The sequence below is a fragment of the Arachis hypogaea genome, chromosome 4 (genome assembly GCF_003086295.3).
Source record: "Arachis hypogaea cultivar Tifrunner chromosome 4, arahy.Tifrunner.gnm2.J5K5, whole genome shotgun sequence".
Lineage (NCBI taxonomy): Eukaryota > Viridiplantae > Streptophyta > Magnoliopsida > Fabales > Fabaceae > Arachis > Arachis hypogaea.
This window is the reverse complement of record NC_092039.1, coordinates 117,566,561-117,587,123: the sequence shown is the minus strand read 5'-3', so window position 1 is coordinate 117,587,123 and position 20,563 is coordinate 117,566,561. Positions and strand designations below refer to the sequence as shown.

At 34.3% G+C, this 20,563-nt stretch overlaps 1 protein-coding gene across 2 annotated transcripts; it reads right to left on the bottom strand.

Moving 5' to 3' along the window:
• Nucleotides 1–5,223: 5,223 nt before the first annotated feature.
• LOC112797496 (uncharacterized) lies at nt 5,224–17,085 on the bottom strand. Of its 2 annotated transcripts, none has more exons than XM_025840471.3 (23): nt 16,616–17,085; nt 16,040–16,147; nt 15,340–15,488; nt 15,144–15,225; nt 14,608–15,020; nt 13,768–14,191; nt 13,466–13,689; nt 12,294–12,489; nt 12,006–12,151; nt 11,680–11,854; nt 11,493–11,546; nt 10,872–11,051; nt 10,360–10,472; nt 9,359–9,538; nt 8,267–8,324; nt 7,325–7,384; nt 7,180–7,221; nt 6,952–7,079; nt 6,723–6,858; nt 6,560–6,637; nt 6,086–6,202; nt 5,862–5,924; nt 5,224–5,750 (listed from the first exon to the last, which is right to left on the bottom strand). In XM_025840471.3, exons 1-23 carry the CDS (start codon nt 16,760–16,762, stop codon nt 5,667–5,669), a joined length of 3,357 nt encoding a protein of 1,118 aa, XP_025696256.1. In that variant the 5' UTR covers nt 16,763–17,085; the 3' UTR covers nt 5,224–5,666. The 2 variants fall into 2 exon arrangements, with proteins under 2 accessions (XP_025696256.1, XP_072092206.1); XM_072236105.1 differs by having other exon boundaries at nt 16,040–16,142; nt 16,616–17,056.
• Between the last annotated feature and the right edge of the window lie 3,478 nt (nt 17,086–20,563).

Genomic DNA, 20,563 nt, shown 5'->3' with positions numbered 1-20,563 from the left:
CCATGCCTCTTTTCAACTAACAGCTAAAATTCAATCAACACAGATATAATGGGAAGTCAAAGAAGTTTGAGGTATCATCACTGTATTTAACTAAGGAGGCAAAGGATTCGACCATCCTATAACATTTGGACTATTAAATAGTTACATAACAAAACATGTTTTTTAAGTTTTTTAAATAACTATGATAAATTAATTTATTTCAATCAATAAATTTTGGTTTAAAGATATAGTAGAATTCACTCATTTAAAAATATTTTTATGTTTAAAGATAAAGAACCTGAACAACAAAGATATAAGGGGAAATTAACTCTGCAATTTTTATGTTACAGTTGATGATTTTCCATGTGGTTTACACAGTACCCCTTACATTGCATTATCAAAATTAATTTTGGTTATAAATTTTTGGTATCAGGCTACATAGGGGAATGTTTTTGGTTTAATAAGACTTAGCTGCAATAAATCAAATTTGTGAAATTTTAAAAGTGTCAAAAAAAATGTAACAAAGAACAAATTCTGAGGGCTGAAGCCGAATAAAGAAACATATGGGTAAAAAGGAAAAAACCGAGTCTACTAAATTCAAAATAAGTATGACTGATTAGAAAAATTTCTACATATTTAGATGTTTTAATCTATAAATTTCTATATTTATATAAGATAACTGACTTTCTGTTTATGAAAATCAGGCAGTGTATGGTTGTATACATAGACATCAGTATAATATTATATTATCATGGCAATTCAATTCTGCTCTTTCTTGTCTTTCCTTCATCTTTTCCACTTCAAAGATCTTCGATGATCATCAATTCCAGCTATACATAAGCTCTTTCAGACACTTCATATTTTTTTAGTAAGTAGTTGATGATGACTAATTTCATATTATCAAGATCATTAAAAATGTAAAGCAAAACTTTATAATTAAAACAAAACATAAAAATATATAATTAATTCTTCCAACTATCATAAAGATAGAAAAAAAACCTAACAAAATTCGTCACTGATTTATCAACATAATTCCAGCAGTGAGTAAATTAGGCTAAAAATGATTAAAGAAAAACAAAATTAAACAATGGGTCAAAGCTTGACAATTGCCATGCATAATTTCTCTTCAACTCGAAATGACCAAACTTGAACAACATCATTCTTTTCTAGGTTGTTAGCCTTTGCAACTTGGACCCAATTTGACCTCAGAATATAGGAAGTGCTTACTTTCTCTGACTTTGGACCCTTGTGCATGAACCATTTAATCAAAGTCAACTCGGTAATTTCCAGCGACGGTTGGATCAGTTTCACTTTTATTCCCTTTTTCTCCTCCAGAGTTTCAAGTTCCGTGGGAAGCAAGAAATCTTTGTCCTTGACCTTCCGTGACGGTATCGAAAGCCGGTTTTGTTGTGGATTCAGATCCGATTCATAGAGAGTTTTTTCAATAAGCAGAGTGATCCTGCTGCCACCCATATCACTTATCAAGTTCTTGAAATTTTGTGGCAATTCAGAGGGTTCTTGGTTGACTGGTTCTTGGTTGAGCCGAGAATCCACTAAGTTAACGGTGTTGTTGGAATTCATGTTTGAAACCCGTTCTTGATCAGCACTTGGCCCTGAATTCACGGCGCTGGGGCTATTTCCTTCTTGGTTGACTGGTTTCTTTGTTTCTTTCTTGGAAGCCTCCTTTGAAACCCGTTCTTGATCGGCACTGGAGCTTGAATTCACAACGCTGTTAGAAGTCTCTAAATTAACCCTCTCTAAGAAGTTTCTGGGGAGGTTAAACAGAATATCAACAACTTCAAGTTCATCATCGTTGAAATCACACTGTTTATTTTGAATAAAACAGTCTCTTTTTATTTTCTTGATATCCATCATCCTCTCCTCCTCCTCGGTATCCCCTTCAAGACAGTAACCAAAAGCGGTTACTACCTTGATCGTGCTTGAGAACGGCACCTCAACTGTAGAATCATCAGAATCCATGAGAGATTCTTTCAGTTTGTTCTTGCTTCTGCATGAAGAACGTGGTCTGCATGGGAACCATTGGCAGCATAGTTTGGCTCTATGCGTTTCCATTCTTTTCTTTAGCAATGAAGAGAACGTGAGTTGGGCACAAATTTTGGAAAGCTAGCGTTAATCTGTATGCTTAATTCAATCAAGCACCTCTTCTTATATATACTTCTATATGTTAATTTGTTTGACAAATTAAAATTAAATCTTTCAATCAATCATATCTTCTGATTTAAAAAAAGATAAGTTAATTTCAAGATTTGAAAAGATTACAAATAAGATAAATTAAATCAAATAGTGAGAAGATAAAAAAAGATAATCAAATCTTAAATTTAAAATTGATTTCATAGAGATAGTGTATCTCTGCAGAACAAAGGAAAAGAAAACAGAATTTCATTCGTTTTTTCGGCTCATCATAATTACAGAAGGCAAAATCTTGACCCCACTTCATATTCCACAATCATACAAATAGAAGTTTTCAAATGCATTTAAAACTAAAGGAGGATAAAAAATAAAAAATAGAGAGGCACCTACACTGACAAATCCTTTGAATGATACAAAATTCTAGAAAGAGAGAGTTGCTTCTGTCCAATGTATGTGTATTCATTTTTTCTTAAAGCTGGATTTTGACAATGTTGAAAAGGAAAGAACTCTGCAAATTGAAAAAAAAAATGCAGCTGTTTTAAGAGAAGAAACAGCATATTAAAGGCTTATCAAGAAAGAACTTTATAGAATGTGTGACTAAAAATTAACTGTCGATTTCAAATACAACCTCCAAATGCTCATATTACAAAAGGTCTCCTCCATGGAAACCCAATTCATACTTCTCCCCATCCTCCTAGAAGGTGAAGAATGTGAGATGATGTCCATGATCAGTTCAGAAGTTGCTTTTCTTTTTTTTTTCTGTTTGGGATTTTGATTTCTTGAAATCTTGAATGTCTTGAGATTGATGCCTACTTAGTGCCAGCAAAAACATAACCAAATTACTATTGACAGCAGAATTCTTTGATTGTTATACTGGTTGGTTTATATTTGATAAAATACTGCTACGGTTTGTTCAAAAATTCTAAGGCAACAATTATTAATTCTTTTATATAGACAATGTTACTCATTTATCGTTATGTTTAATGCCTTATGCAATTTATATACTTGTGTTGTTTCTCAGGTTATCCACTTGATAATGTTAGACATTTCTCTGATAAAGAATTGAGAATGATTATTGATAATTATCATCCAAGCAATAAGACAGGACGAGGAGGTTTTGAAACAAAATTTAAGAATGACTCATGTATAAGTTAAAATTTTGTGAAATTAATATAACATGTTGATCAGATACAGACTCAAGAGTTACAAGAATGGTTTTTTGGAGGTGTTAATGTCTCAAAAGTCAAATCTCAATAGTCAATGTTATAGTTTTCTTTTTCATTTTCTTTCTTTCTTTTATATTGTATTATGAATTAATAATTCTATTGCAATGCAAGTGCCAATTTTAGGCCTGTTAGACATTTTATTATGCTATTCATCTAAAATAGCATAACTTGGCATTTTTTTCAGGTCATCAAAAATAGGAGAATTCAATGTTTTAACGTCTGTAACATGTTTTTTGATCCATTATATCATTACATTCATTATTATTATGTGACAGTATTATATATCTATTTGGTTTATCAGTTTGATAGTGTATTATTTCTGCAAATGGTTTACATTTTAATTAGTGGCATAATTTTAAGAGATTTATTGTTACATGAATCATTTTGTACTTTTTGAAATGTTAATATAAGCTTGTTCTTCCTTAATTAGTCAGCCTTGCACCTTCTCTTTTGTTCTTTATCTTCTTGATTTGAAATGTTAATATATAATTAGATAAATGAAGGAATTTTATATTTTTTTTTATCTGTATGACAGTATTCCTTGTGATGCCACACACATCCAAGACTTTGATTAAGCCATCCAAGATCTCTTTGAAAGCATTTCACACTTAAATTATAAGAAATAACCTTTTGGATTGAACTAACATTGAGAAGATTGTCCAAGGAGAAGTATACATCTTTTAACAATGACAAAGCCTTTGGCAACTGACTCAGATGTGCTAGTTGCTTCAAAGTTTCTAAGGTTGCTCAATTGCTCTTGCATTCATGAGGACCATAGATGAAATCCATTTGACAAACTGTTTGATGACCGAATATGCAATTTGCTTGCCATTGCTCTTTTTTCTTTCTTTTTTTTTTCTTTTTTTGGAAGAAGCTCAATGGTTTTGTTTTCTTTAGTCAAAGTCCTTTGACACCTCTTCTTATATAGGATCTATTCAATTATTCATAATTTGATTTTATAGACCAACTTTAAGAGATAATACAGTTTATCAATCATGTGTAGATTGTAGAAAGCAACTTTAATTTGCTTATAATCGAATTTTGTAATATTATTTGGAGTGTGTTAAACTATAATTTAATTATAGCATGAGTCTAAACTTTAACTTGGATTCTTGAGTTTGATTATTACCTTAGCGCATTTGATTATAACCAAATTTGTAATATATGATTTGAAACATATTTGATAATCCAATTATAGCACGAGTCTGAATTTTGATTTGGATTCTTGAGTTTATTATTACCTTGAGCACGTTTGATTATACCGAAATTCATAACATGATTTAAAACGTGTTTGATTATAATCTGATTATAGCATATGTTTGAACTTTAATTAGACAACACGTGTATAAACGTGATACGAGTATACGACCACGTCTTCTTCAGCCTTATCTTGTTTACAGGGTAAACGAGATAAGTGGTGTGATGTTCTTCGGTTAAAACGCTCGTAAATACATATTTCAGTAATTGATATATTTATTTTAAAAAAAAATCCCGATTATAGTCTTTCTTCACCAAAATTTAACGAATAATAGAAGCACAAGCAAAGCACATGCCGATTGAAGAACAAAAATGATTAGGACACCTGAAAATTATGTTAGACCATCAGCCATTGTTGAAAGCTGACAAGTAAATTTGAAGTCAAAAAACCACCTTCCATTTCTCGATCTAAAAAATCACCTTCTCTGGTTCCTAATCTCTAAGCAAAGTAACTAGTACACATGAAATAACAATGTAAATAAGAAAGCCTTTCTAATTCAAAATGGATTCAGCTAATTTTAACATCATGGTAGCTTACAGGGGAAAAGTGCCAAACATGAAAGCAGCAAAAAATCGATGTTACTCTTGACACTATGGAGAAAAGCACCAGTTTCAGGATCAATAAATTCCACTTGCTATAAATGTTGAGCTATCAGAATTCAGAAGCGTAACTAATATGTACAGATGGATCTGCTCATGCTTTTACAATAAAAGACATATTACAAGATGTGTATTAAAAAGTTAAAAGAATAATGAAATCCTCAAACATGCACAAGCCTCCCTACAAATACTTCTAACCTCTATCTACACGCACTACTCCGGATTCAATGGACTACCTCCAATATGATTTGTAAACAGGATCATGGTAAACCAGCACGTAAACTACGCTTTCCGGTCCCCACAATCAATTAATTACAACGGAACGATGCATGCTCCTTAATTGGTGTGACATGATTTGTCAGACAATCTTGTGGGGAACGATGAAACCCACTCAGCAAATTACTTCAACAGGGAACCAACAAATTCCATATATGAAATGCAGATTAGCTATTATTATTCTTCCCTATTTGAAATTGATGATAATTTCTGTTCAAGGTCTTCAAGTAAATCTTGATATTCAACAAATGTTGGGTGTGACTGTAATGCACAGATAACAGGCAGGAAAAATAGTTATATGCTATATTAATTATTATTTACTGAACATAATGGCATGCTATAATTTCCAACAGTAATCTAAATTAGATATACCTGGAGCGTGATGCTGTATGCTTTCCATAGCCGAACATCATGTTGGAACAAGTCGAAAAGCACCTGTAAAATCTCATCAGAAGAATGCACTTGCCAACAAAGTGAACCAGCTAAAATGGGAAAAGATGCCAATACCATGTCTAAATGCCTCCCTATACAGAAGGAAAAGCACAATGGGAGTGAAGAAATGCTACATGCATGTATGCAATATCACAATGCAATACCTCAGATCGTCTTAATAGGGTAGCAAGAACAACTATCCATTCTTTGAACTTTACAGAGCACATATGAGCCAGGAGAAAGTCTGCATCCAACCGGCTCTGTAACGTTTCCATTTGAAGCTGATTGCACAAAATAATTCCATTAATGAGAAGCAAAAATAAGCAAAGAGAAAAGAAATAAGAGCACAAGAAGGAAGGATTATGTGCCTCTCCAATATCACTAAATATCAGCAACAATATCTAATAAACCCATGCCTCTTTTTAAACGAACAGCTTAAATTTAATGGACACATAGTAGGAAGTCAAAGAAGTTTGAGGTTATCATCACTGTATTTGACCAAGAGTGAACAAAATAAAACACGAGGGAAAGGGAGGCCAAAAGACAACACAATGTTACGTTACTGTAATTTAAAACCAAGAAAGTGCATTGAATAGTCAACAAGAAACCAGTGTTTTCCAAATATTAAAACCTCAGACCTTTTGGCTTATTAGTTCAAGCCCTGAAGCAAAATTCTCCAACCTAGCACTCCCATATCTTTCGCGTTGTAGATACTCCTGTAATTGATAGCCATCAAAGAAATTTAAACTTTGACTGGAACAAAATGATCGGAAAGGAGATTATTCAGCAAGATCATGTTACCACTAAATCAAATTGAGTGCCTTTTACAAATGCAACAAGCTTTGAGAGCTCTTTCCCGGACATCAGGTAACTAGCATGGTTTTCTAAAATATTCTTCACAGAGGTAATATGAGCACTTTGCTCCTTGAACGAGCCACTGATTCAAAAAAAGATCTTTGTTAAAAATGGTTGGTAATTTCAATGGCCAACAGTTAAAATAATTCACTAACTTATTAACATGCACACAAACCTTTTATCCAATGACTGCTTCCTCTCACTAGAACGAAAAAGAAAATATCCTAAAAATCTGGGGGATAATTTATCTGAATCACTTGATGCCTGATCGTACTCCCTGCCAGATCTGAGCAAGAACCTCACCTGAGCACCCAACACAGAATTTTAAGAAAAACATCACGATTTCCTGTCTAATATTACTTGACCAACTAAAGGGAACAATACGAGTGTTTCAAAACAATACCAGTTCTCCAGCAAGCTCATACAGAGATTCATCAAGTGTTGCCTGTGTATGATAAACCACATCAATGATATCACTTTAGAGAGAGAGAGAGAGAGAGAGAGAGAGAGAGAGAGAGAGAGAGTTACTAGAAGCATCAATCCCAAACCTGTAATAACCGCAAAGCACAGTACTGACTAACAGCAGGACCCTCAAGTTTCGCAATCACCTGTAATATTTTAGATAAAATAAATATGATTATGTGATAATATAAACATCACACAGACACATACATTACCATTCAATCTTCTTACGTTTAATAAGAAAAATAATTTTAATACAATGAGGAGAAGGCTAATACAAGATAGAGGATAAGAGTTCCTCTATAAAAAGCAAAAGAAACGAAAAAAAAATATCTATAAAGCATGGCTTTCCTACCTCTCAACATATCCGAGAAAGAAAGTCATATATAATGATCATGATCTTTACACCAAATAGATGCCAGGCATCTAATAACATAAAACTTGCTTGTTAAAATATTTATCATTTAAGGTGTGAGCATTATGCTCCATTCTCCAACGAAAAAATTCAAATGGTGGCGGATACTGCAGTGCCACAAAAACTTTGCCTCTTTCCTGATTCCAAACCCAACAAACATAGCCAATAAGAACTGATTTAAAGTTGCACAGCATGCACAGCATTCATCAAAGATATTATTCAAATTGTTCCATGAAAACACAGCCACATGACAATGCAAACATGTGAATTTGTCCCACACATAACACGCACACACATATATAAATTATGAATGCCACAAAGTGCAATAAGGGAGGATTGACACAAAGCATAAAAAAAAAAAAAAAAAAAAAAAAAAAAAAACAGCATCTACCCTGTTTACTACTTATTTGTTGCAGATAACAAACCAAAAACCAATTCAACAATAGAGAAAGGAGATTGATACGATTTAAGAATTAAACGAAACAATTTTTATACAGTGGGCAGCACTGATTGAAGAAATAGACAAACTACACATATCAGAAAGCAAACAATGTCAGGAATGTAACGATTCTACATATGAGCAAATCTATTCAGAAAGGCAAGTGAATCTTACCAATATATAGCAAGCTGCAGTGCGATACCATCTACGTTGAAAGCATTCCTCAAACAATCTATAATAAACCAAAAAACCTTAAAACATTTACACTCCTACAATACAAATTGGAAAAGCATTGTAACTTCCAGCAGTGGACAAACAGTAAGGAGTTTAAACTAGTCATCAAATATAAATATATCAGATGAATGCAGTAAATTTGTTAAATATTCTTTTATATATATATACCTTAAAATATAAAAAAACACTTCTTTTACCAATTCTATTCACTTTTTGTAAGTGTAGCATTCATCAATCCAAAGATCACTTTTAACCATAAATTTGGACTGTTGGGTAGTACATCAATGATCAAAATTAAAACATGGAATCAGGTGACTTTTAAACTTCTAATATTAGCCATCTATGCATATAAAATACAAATTTGCTCATCTCACTTTCATAATAAATCATTCCGCTCACTAGTCATCACCCCGTGTGTGTGTGGGGGGGGGGGGGAGCAGAGAGAGAGAGAGGGAGAGAGGAGGGCAGGGGATGTATCAAGTCGGAATGAAATTGTTGTGAACAGTGAAAATGAGCGAAAATCATATCTGATCAGATTGATGAATAGTTGAGATTAAATTCCAAATTAATGGGTGGGTTGCTGAAAGGAAAAGGAGTGGATATATAATTTGACGTCGTACTCTCAAAGTCATGACAACCTCATTCTTACTTGATCAATATCTTACATTTCCATCCCTGTCTATTCATGCTGCCAAATGAGCTCCATAAATAAATTAACATGCAGAAGCATGTACAAATGAAGCATTTAATTGTGTACAGTACCAATTCTGCTTCATTTTTTTCCTTGACATGCCAAACAGAAATGCATCCAGCATGAAAAGGGATATAGTATAAACTATAAAGTTTGCTCAGTGAGATTTATCCAAGTCAATAATTTTCCAGTAGTATACAGTTTCAACATAAAGGCGACACTAGAAAGTTGTTTTCTTTCCTACCTACTCAATTCCATATTGTACTAGTGTTCATTCCAAGTAATAAGCTAAGTTGAAATTGAAAAAAAAAAAAAAAAGATTAAATGCTTGAAAGACATACTCTGTTGATCTGCCAGCTGCTGAGAACAAATCTGCCCAATGACGACCATCAGTTTTTCTTGCAACACTTACAACAACATCAAGGTACTCCGGAAAATTCCTGATAAGATCACAGGTTTTCTCCAAAAGCGATCTTTTGGCATGTTTGGGAACTGAGAGCTGGTTCTTGTTTGCATTAGGCCTAGGGTAATCAGCATGAAAAATAAACAGCCAGAATAAACATTAGAAATGGACACAGAAAGTTGTATTTATTGATGAATTAAAATGATAGAGAGGATATTAAAGAGACCTCTCAACTCTCAAAACAATCACAATTACTCAGAATTTGAAACTCTTCTCTGTATCCTATCACTTCTATTTATACTAATCAAATGACTAAACCATTGTAACCAAGTACTCCTAGCTAACTCTTACTAATGGTAATCAACTCATATACCAATGTGATCCTAACACTAAGGAATCAAGTTTAAGCACCATGAAATTTCAAGGGAAAATGACAAAGAAACTACAGGTAAATACGAGGTTGTTTCAACATCAGATAAATATTCAGTTTCATATTGTGAATATAGAACCATGAAGAGATCCCATTAATGATGTACACTTTTGCATCTAATTTTTAGTGTTTGGTTTGGAAAGAAAACTAAAATCTTGATCCAGGAAGTGTATAAAATTATGCTTTCACTAAGAATTTTCCCCAACATTTTGCCCAAAATGTCACCCATTTTAGTCATTTCAAATGAGAGGAGAACCTCATTTCGCTTGTAATGAGCTCATGCCACCCTTAAGTGCAGCTTAACAGAGCTTGTTATATGCAAAGAGTCGGTTCAATGAAGCAGCAAGAACAAGAGATTCCCCTCATAAAATTTGGCATAAAGTTTGTTTGAAGTAACAATATGGTCCACGATAGTACATACATTGTTTGATCCATATAGTCATAAGCACAACCACAGGTTGAAATTCACAAATTAGACAGAGACCATTATTAACCTTTCCGAGAAGTACCTGGATATATCTGCTTCAAATACCGTAAAAAGAAGCCACTCTAGACAATGTGAAAAATGAGGCTTCTCAGCTGATAAATCTGCTAGCCTTAAAGCTTCTTCAATTTTGTCCCTCTAGCAGAAACATAAATAAATAAAAGTAAAACCAATTGGGGATCTGATAGATAAAAACAATTTCATTAAGATGAGGAGAAGGAAAATACAAATTGGGGATAAGCATCCCCCTGTACAAAAGTAAAACCAAAAACAAAAAAAAGATTTATCTATAACAAATCCACTTTTTTTGGGGAACAGAGATTTGATTAGAACAAAAAAGAATTTACAAAAGTGGATACGCCATCTCGACGTATATCAAGGTATAGCAACCTTAAAAAGATATGTGACAACAACACACAGATACAAGTTCAAATGATATCCATGTCTCTGTTTTTGTTGGTGTAATCAACTAAGAAACTGAGAAGGTCCCTTCTCCAACCCTGCCACAAAAAGTATAAGGATGAATAACTATAATACCTGAAGAAGATGACGCAGCAAACAGTGCAATATTGTTTGTGCTTGAGGAGATGGCTCAAAACATGGAAATTCTGAACCAGCTGAAAATGACATTCTCTGAGAAACACCAACTACTACACCAGCATTTGGAAGAAGTCCTAGAGGGTATACTTCGCGATCAAACTCCAGCTCCGGATCCAACTAAAATATTGAATCCCAAATCAGCACATTTAACCGATTCAAGAGTAAAGGAATGGTTGAATTTTTTCAATGGCTAAAAGTATTGTTTATCTTGATAGTATATATATCAAGCAAATATACTTAAGTTGATGAGAGTATCTTTCAATAAACGTTAGCAAAGAGAAACAGAACAGAACAGGACAACTGACTAACCAAGTAGTTCACTAAGAATGATACCAAACAACCAGATAGAATATGGAATCAAAACTACAATAAAATTGGTGAGCCCACATTTTCAGGTGATTCTTTGTGATAACAATATCTATAAAAATGCATCCAAAGGAATGAATTACAATTATAATAGTTTTTTCATTTTGAGGCAAAAAGTTCTAAAGTTTCACATTATGTTCAACATAGCCGACAGAATTATAAACATTTTCCTCGGTTGATTTATATCCAAACCTGCAAGAAGTCCTCCTGCTTAAAAGAATTAGCACCTGGAGATGGATACCAAACCTGCAACAATGAACTTTCATGTAAAAAACTATCAGAAAAGTAAAAAGGAAATTTACTAGAGGATCCATCAAATTCAACAGCCATGTAAACCAAGTAAAATTAATGGAATGAAAAAGATATAGCAGTCAATTACCTGCATGCCTCGATGACCATAATCTAGCCATGAAACTTCCTCAATCAAATTTGTTTTATCCTCAGACTGGCCACAGGTAACCCAAAATAGTTCAACTGAATCAGTAAGATTCCTCTCACGTCCGTCATCCAAATCAAGAAGTGAAAGTTCCCCATTGGCTCTCAATATCAAACATCTAAAACAAATAATTTCCATAAGGAATGAGATACAAAGTAAAACTACAGCCACCACACACACACACAACATTTTACCTTCAACCATTTCAATCCAACAAATGCTATAATAAATTGAAGAAAGGGGGTATATGTTGTTCATAATGGCATTACCTTGCTGGCTCTCTTCTTAACGAATCTGATGAAGATGAAATATAGTTGTTTGAGATAGAATCTCTCGGAATTTGATCAGGAATGAATCGCATTGCTGCAGGATGGCTCTTGGCAGTCATAATTGAAAGTTCTCGTACTGCAGAAAGCTGTTTGTCATGTTATCACTTAAAAATGTATAACAAACAAATTTTTTTTCCAAATAAAAAATTATAACTCAAGATTATATTTTACAGAAAAAAATATTTAAAAAAAAATAAGAGAAAAAAAATACTTAAATATATGCATTACCTGTAGATCAGGATTTCCCGAAGGAGATAAGTCACCAAACAATTTCACATGGAATATGTGGACATCAAATGGTCTATAAGTAACCAATACATAATCTTGGTACACATCCATCACCATAGGTTGGGCAAGCAATGGTTTCCGATAGAGCAATGAACTTTGATCAAGGTGATATCTTGGATAAAAGAGCAATTCATACCTGAGACCAATAAAGTACCCTAAGAAACCATTGGAAGTAGAATATGTATATATTTATGAGAAATGCTGCATACTGCTACGGTAAATGTTACAGAAACTATAGTTTTAATGAGACCTACTTTTTTTTGGAGTACAATGAGATCTAATCATTAAATATCATATAAGGGTGAAAGACCTTAACATTGTTCAATGCTCTTGGAATTGAATGTACCTAATTGAATGTACCATGAGATAAGCCTAGATGCTAAGAATTGGGTGAGCCTAACTCATATCTTAAAAGCTATCTTGTAATTTATAAAGGAAGAGTTGAACAAATACTTATAAAGGTTACTTAATCGTTATCTCTAAGTGATGTGAGAGCGAGTTTCAGATTTGTTATATGCGCATGAACAACTTAAAATCACTTACACATCTATTTTTACTTTGCCCGGTTACTAATCCTTTGTGGAATAGGCTAATTGTTTGTGGATATATTGGGTTTGTCCAAACTTTCTAGAAGCATTGTTGGCAATATGATTTAGAACGTTTGTAAGAAGAAAAACAGGTCAAGATCCTATTGAACTATGCAGTGTTTAAAATTTATGTATTAGTTACAAAGGAATGAACACATTTTTCAAAATTCTTCAATGCCTTTAGATTTGTTGTGGGATAGGTCATTGGCTCCTCTATAAAGCTCAACTAAGGGTGTTTCAAAGGGTTTCTATTACTAATTTACACAAGGACAAGGCCATCAGCATTGCTCATTGCTAACCTTGAGGGGCATACATATGGGATTTTTGCAGCTTTTAAGACAGTTATTTTCTGATGGAAGATATCTTAACCTCCTCTCTTTTAATTCTCTTCATTCTTGATGAATTTTTTTTTCTCTCAAGAAGTTTATTTTTTCCACCAATTTGCTTTGGAAGACACACAGTACAATAACTAGAAAATTTGTAAGACCAACCACATAAAACATATAAGTAATAGAAGTATCTTACGTGTTAGAAGAAACAAGATAGTTGCAGACGACAACAATCTTCCCCAGCCATAACAATCCTTTGCACTGAATCTTTTGTTCCTGCGTAACATCTCCAAATACTCTCCATCTTTTCAGACGTATATCATAGAGTATCAAACCATGGAGGCCAGCAACAGCTAAGTACATTCCATCCTGACTAGCTGCCACATGTTGGACAGGCCAGTTTTGGGAAATATAAGAAACCTGCACAAATAGTAGATGTTATAAAGGTCTGTTAAGTGAAAGATTATGTGGTCAAATTTTGACAATAAAACACATAACTGGAAGTTTAAGATGGAGCATTTTGAGTTCATCGGTCTCTTCAGACTGCACAATAAGTAAGCGGTCTTCCCCATAAATCACTTGTCGGCTGTCTGAAACACCTCTGCTAAGACAGCATTTTCCAAAAGAGAATGAAATAATTCTCCCTGAAGATTCCCCCTCAATAGCATATAGTCTATACCCATATTCATCCCACTGCATTAGTGAGGTACCACCCATCAATGGCTCATACTTACAATCATGGTTTGGCTTAGCAATTGGAGAAGATACAGAACTTAAACCTATTTGTCGGATTGTTGACATCAAGCGACACCCAGAGACAGACCAAACTGTGAGCCCCCTTAACTTCCAACCAACTGCAAAAGCAGAATTATCGGGTGTCCAAGCAATGCAACTAACAGGGCCGGTGTCATCCATTGAATATCTGCAAAATAGTCATATTGAATATACTTCATGACAGAAAACCAACCTATATTGATATGATAAAGGAACAATCAGAAATATATTGATATGATAAAGGAACAATCACTATAGTCATATTTCTGACCCTAAAATGATTGCATTCACTAGAAAGGAGCTGATGCTGCTAGCATTAAAAAGAATCCACTGATCTGTGCATATATGTTAGATATGATAATAATCTTCTAAGGTTCTAAAACAAAAACAAACCAGTAATCAATAAAAATAGGTATCACTGGGGTAGAGAAACATATATAAATCACACACACAAATAAGTAAATTATGCATGTCAAAGAGCTTCAGTATCAAGATTGCAGAAGTAAATCACACTGGCATTCAATATGATTCCAATTCCACATATGCATATTGAATAAAACTTACCCCCAATCATACAAAGAGACTGTGCGTATATGTGATCCCGAATCAGCCAAATCATATAACTCAACTGTTCCTCTTCTGGTACCTACAGCAAGAATTTGCTGTCCAATGGCTACTGAAGCGCATACAGCATCACCAGATCCCAATCTCTTTTCTGCTTTAATGCAATCAACCTGTTTTAAACCTTTCTTACTTATGGAACATGAGACAAGTTGCCCATCAGAATACAAGACAAACAGCAACCTCAATGGAAGACAAAGTTCTAGTTGGCTGATTTGAGACTTTGGAGTAACATGGTTGGACACAAGAACCTTTGGGTGACCTTTAGGAGAAAGACCATTCTCTACAGAAAGTGGTATTTGAGAATCTTCAAAGCTAGCTGGAGGACATCGATCAAATTGAAAAGCCCCATAGAACTGTTCAGGAGATTAAAAAATGACAGTAATTTTGTTATACATTTAAAAAAAAATAGTTAAAAAAAAACGAACATTAAATTATTATATTGTCCAAAGTTGTTGAGGCCTGGATGTTTAAATTACCTCCCCCTTCCAAGACATACTATATAAACTTCCATCAGAAAGTCCAAGCAGCAAGTATTTATTATCACAAACAATATTGCTCCTGCCATAAAAGTTGTATCGACAGAGATATCAAGATCCAAAAAGTTTACTACCACTAGAAGTTTTCAGTTGCATTTCAAAGAGAGTTATAAACCAAAACTAGAACGATACCTACATGGACAAATCCTTTCCTGTGAAAGGAACTTGCTCGGAAAGCAGAAGGGATATAGCAGCTAGGCACAAAGCAGAGGGTTGCTTCCCTCCAATGTGTATCCGTTTATCTGAAAGCTGGACCTTAAAAATGTGAAGAAAGAAAGAAGATGTCTGCAAATTAAAGAGAGAAAAAATGAATTGTATTAGGAACATAAACACCATATTATCACTTATCCAGAATAAAACAAGATTAATAGACAAACATTTGAATTCAACAAAATATTTATAACTAAAGCACAATATAGTAATTTCAAGGCACAAGTTACTAGGATTGTGAATTTGGGAACAAAACAAAGACCCTAGATGAAATTGAACATATGATATCTCACTAGTACCTGGATATAGACATGAACAAACAAGTAACCATAAAGGTTTTAACTGTTCTTATTTTGGATACAAAGGCTAATCCAACAAGCTTTCTAGATCTAGAATAGACTGAGCAAGCAGCATCTTTCATTTCACAATATAGCCTACTAACAATCAGATAATATGAATCCCAACTGGCAGCTTCATTTTTCATTTGCATGCATCCTCCAAAGGTTGTAAACCACATTTCATAATCATCAACAAATATGCAGGATTACTTATTACTCTTAATCAAACATGTATAATCAAAATGCTCATAATTCACTATGCACATATCAACATTCTGAAGAACTTACAAGAATGGCGATTAATTTGCCATCAGGGCTCCACACGGCCTGCAAGTTTTCCCCTTCCTTTTGCAAAGAATACGCATCTCTCTTGTACTTCCCCAATCTCAATCTATGCTGCACCAACAGAAAATCCAATACACTGTCAAGCTTATATTCCATCCTTTAACCACCCCCCCCCCCTCCCACACATAAACTCCCATATACCCCATATTGCAGTAATTTACCCCTCAAGAAACCCAGTCCAACATTTCCCCCCCCAAAAAAACAGATAAACCCGACCATAACGTTACAGAAACTCTGCTCCATGACACCATGAACACAATTTCAAACGTGCAAAAAAACATACTGTAAACCCCAGTAACCACATTCCACAATCACCTCCATCAAAAGCCAATCATAATTTTTTACAAAAATATTAAAATAAAAGTTAGACACAACTAAAATATAAACTCCAAATTCCCGTATTAGAATAATTCACCTCACTTCCATTGCATTCAACAGAAAACCCAGCTCAAAAGAAATCCCCAAATATGTACACAAACAATTCAAAAATGCCGAATTGATATAGAGGGGTCGAGGTACCTGGGAAGAACTCCATAGTTCAAAGTGAGTTGGGGATACAACAAGTAACAAACGGTTGATGATTTTGAGGTACACGATTTTCGGGGCGGAGGAACATACTCCCTGCTCAAGAGGGATCACCTGAGGCCACCCATATGCCATATACATCTTCTTCTTCTTCTTCTTCTTCTTCTTTTGAGATTTGCTTGAAAATGGTGAAATTGATCGCAGATCTAGGATCTGCAGAGAGGTGTGAGGAACTGGAAGAGCAAGATCACCAGCATTTTTTATTATTATTATTATTGATATTAATATTATTGTTATTTTAATTGTTGTTGTTATTATGATGAGGAAATAATAATTAACGAGGACAGAAAAAAGATCGGTTGAGCTTAGCTATAATAAGATCCACTATTTGGATTTGGGATTTTTCATTTCTTGGGAAGAATAGCTATCTCAACTTCTACGAAGGCTGAAACAACACACTGTAAAAAAATAAATAAATAAAACTTTTGTATGTGTAAATAAATAACAAAAATGATATTTAGTCATTAAAATCAACTATCAATACATATTTATATATAAATACATATGTGATTTAATTTATTTTTACGGGCCTGCTACACATACAAGCCTACAAGCAAACAAGTTGGCCCAGCCCAAACACGAATCACACGCATGAAGAGAGATAAGATGTCGCGTCAAAATCACGCGCTCAACATTCGAACGGTTACGTATGGGAGACTCTTCCACTTCTTCCACTTCTTCCATTTCTCAAGGCACTTTCAAAACAACGAAACCCTCTCATTTTCGAGCGAAAATCAAGTTTCAAAATATAGAAATCGTAGTTCGAAAACTGCATCAAAACACCATCAACCTCTCTGTGAAGAATCTGAAGAAAAAACAAACCAAGAATACTCAACGTAAGTCCATTAAAATACTGTATATTTTACTTTTCTTCTACGTCGTTCTTCTAGGGTTTACTATTACTCTTGCTTCTTTGTTATACGTCGTTCTTCTAAGTTATACGTCGTTCTTCTAAGTTCTACGTCGTTCTACATTGATATTCTAAGTTCTCCTGCTATTTTTGTTGATTTTTGGGGGTTTATTCCGTATATTCGGGGGTGTAAACTGCTTAACCTTGTAATGTGGCTTGATATTGAAGCATGGTTGAGTGATATCTGACTGATATCTATATGGATGTATCTGAATAATATCTATGGGTGTATCTCACTGTAATCAATGGGTGTATCTTCTTTGACATCTTTGGGTGTATCTGAATAATATCTATGGGTGTATCTCACTGTTATGAATGGGTGTATCTTGCGAATATCTGGCTGTATCTGACTCATATATATGGGTGTATCTTACTGTTATCAATGGATGTATCTTAATTGTTATCAATGGGTGTATCTGAGTCATATATATATGGGTGTATATTACTGATATCTTTGGGTGTATTTTTAGTTTCAGAGAAAATGGCAGCAAGAAACCAAACTAAAGACCTGAAATGTGCCACACATCTCCTAAATGATAAGTTCAGAAACATGACTGAGGAGAAGAAGGCAATTGTGAGGGATCTTGGATTTGGTGGGTTGATGCACATCCCACCACTGAGGGTGGATCACCAACTCTTAAGGGAGCTGGCAAACAACTTCAAACTTGGGGAGAACAAACTGAAGACAGGATATGGTTCTTTCCATATAACCCCAAAAAAAATAGGTCATGCGCTTGGCATCAATGCAACAGGTAATTAGCTCAAAATTATAGATGTATATTAAGTTGTTGCTTGGGTGTATATTAACCTGATGCTTGGGTGTATTTGAACCGACTTGGATGCTTTGTTGTCTTCCTTTTTGTAGGAGATCTATTTCCTGAGAAAGTTGACTATAAGAAACTTTCTGATGATAACAAAATAATTTATAGAAGATTCCAGGGTAAGACCCTCAAAAGTCTTACCGATGAAATGATGGAAATCGGCGTTGGCAACAAAGAGGAACGCCTGATGTTCAAGAGGATATTCATCCTCTACATACAGATGGCGTTCCTTTTGCCAACGACGATAAACAAAATATCGCCCGTGCACCTGGTCCCAATTTTTAAGATGGACGGCATAGAGGAGAGAAACTGGGGGGCATGTTTTGACCTTCATGATCAAGGGCATAACAGACTATCAAGAGAAGAAGAAGAAGGCAATCAATGGCTGCCTCTTCGCCCTGATGATAATCTACTTTCACCTTTCAAAAAACAAAGACAAGAACAGGGTTGAAAGACCACCAAAGCCATGGATTGCCAACTGGACTAAGGAGAAGTTGGTGGAAAGAATGAATGCAGAGAGAGAGGAAATTTTGGTGAGTAATCATAATAAGTTGGTGTATTTTATTTACCCGAATGGTGCTAACTAAAATATCTCATGTTTCAGGGGATTCTGAATTTGGCAGAGACAAAAGAAAAAATGAGAAAAAAACAAAAAAAACAAAAAAAAGGAAGGCGAGCTCAACATCGTCTTCGGAGACAGAAACTACTGACAGTGACACTTCTACCTCTGAGTCTGAGGCTCAAGAAGACTCAGAGGATTCGGGAATTAAACACCCCGGCAAAAAGGGGAAAAAGTAAGTACCATACTTGGGTGTAATTTATTTTTCGGTTTAGGTGTATTTTGTTTGTCCACGTTGGGTGTATGTAGCTTATTAAGCAGGGTGTGTTTCGTTTGCTGTTTTGGGTGTATATTGTATATTTAGTTGGGTGTATCTCGTGAATCCATTTGGGTGTATTTTTAGTATGTTCTAAATGACAATTGTTTGCCTTGCAGAATGGACTCAAGAAAAAGAAAGCAGAGGCAAGAGGAGTCAGATTCTGATTCAGAATCTGAATCTGAACCAAGTGATGAGTAATGTCCTGAAATTATTACTCCTTTCTTTTGGCTTCTTTATAAAGATTTTGTGTATTAACTGAGGTGTCTTTTATTGACTTATAGGAGCAAAGAATCATCACCTGGGAAGAAGGAGAAGAAAAAGAAAAAAACAAAAACAACACCAAAAGAGTAAGCACTTCTTTCATTAATATTCTGTGATAAAATTAATTTTTTATTTCTGATTGGTACTGTTTTTTTTTTCCACCCAGAACACCACAAAAAAAGAAAAAAGTAGTTGTGGAGGATTCACCTCCTGAAGAAGATCAATACTTTGACGGGTACAGTACCTCGTAAGCTATACTACGGTCTTTCATCGTAATTATTTTTGTTAACGTCTTATTTTATGAATGTAGTGAGACATATGAAATATCAAGTGACGAACTTGATGAATTGCTAGGGAAAAACGTTCATAAATCTGCTGCAGAGGGGTATGTCTTGCTGTGCTGTGTATTTGAGATTTTGGTGTCTTTTGTTTGCTAATAATTGTATCTTGTTTCGCAGGGACAACCAAACTGACCTGCGATCGACAGAAGGTCGCTATGTGTCCTCTGAAACGTAAGAAGCTTTATTATTTAATAAAATCTTGTTATCATGATTTGGATGTATTCTGTGAAACAATTTGGGTGTATTTTATTGATCAAGTTGGGTGTATCTTGTTTACTAAGTTGGATGTATATTTCGTTTGAATAACATGAAATCTGTTTAGACTACCGGCTGTGAACTTGGGAAGTGATGATCCTTCCTCTCAAGGACGCACAGAACAGAGTAGTGTAAACCAGCCGTCTCAGAGCATGTAATTTCTCTTTCAAATAACCGTTACTTTTGTTCTTCTAATAACTTCTATTTCTAATTCTGTATATATTTTTTTTAGAAAAAAAGCCCTTTATTATTTTATTCAAGAAAAAAAAGGCAGCAAAAAAAAGCAAAAACTGCAATTATGTAAGTTCTCAAAAAACAAAGCCCGTCTTCTTTTTGAATTGTTCGGGTGTATTTTTTGACTTTCTTTGGGTGTATTTTATGTTGACTCCGGATGATTCGAATATGATGGTTGTTAG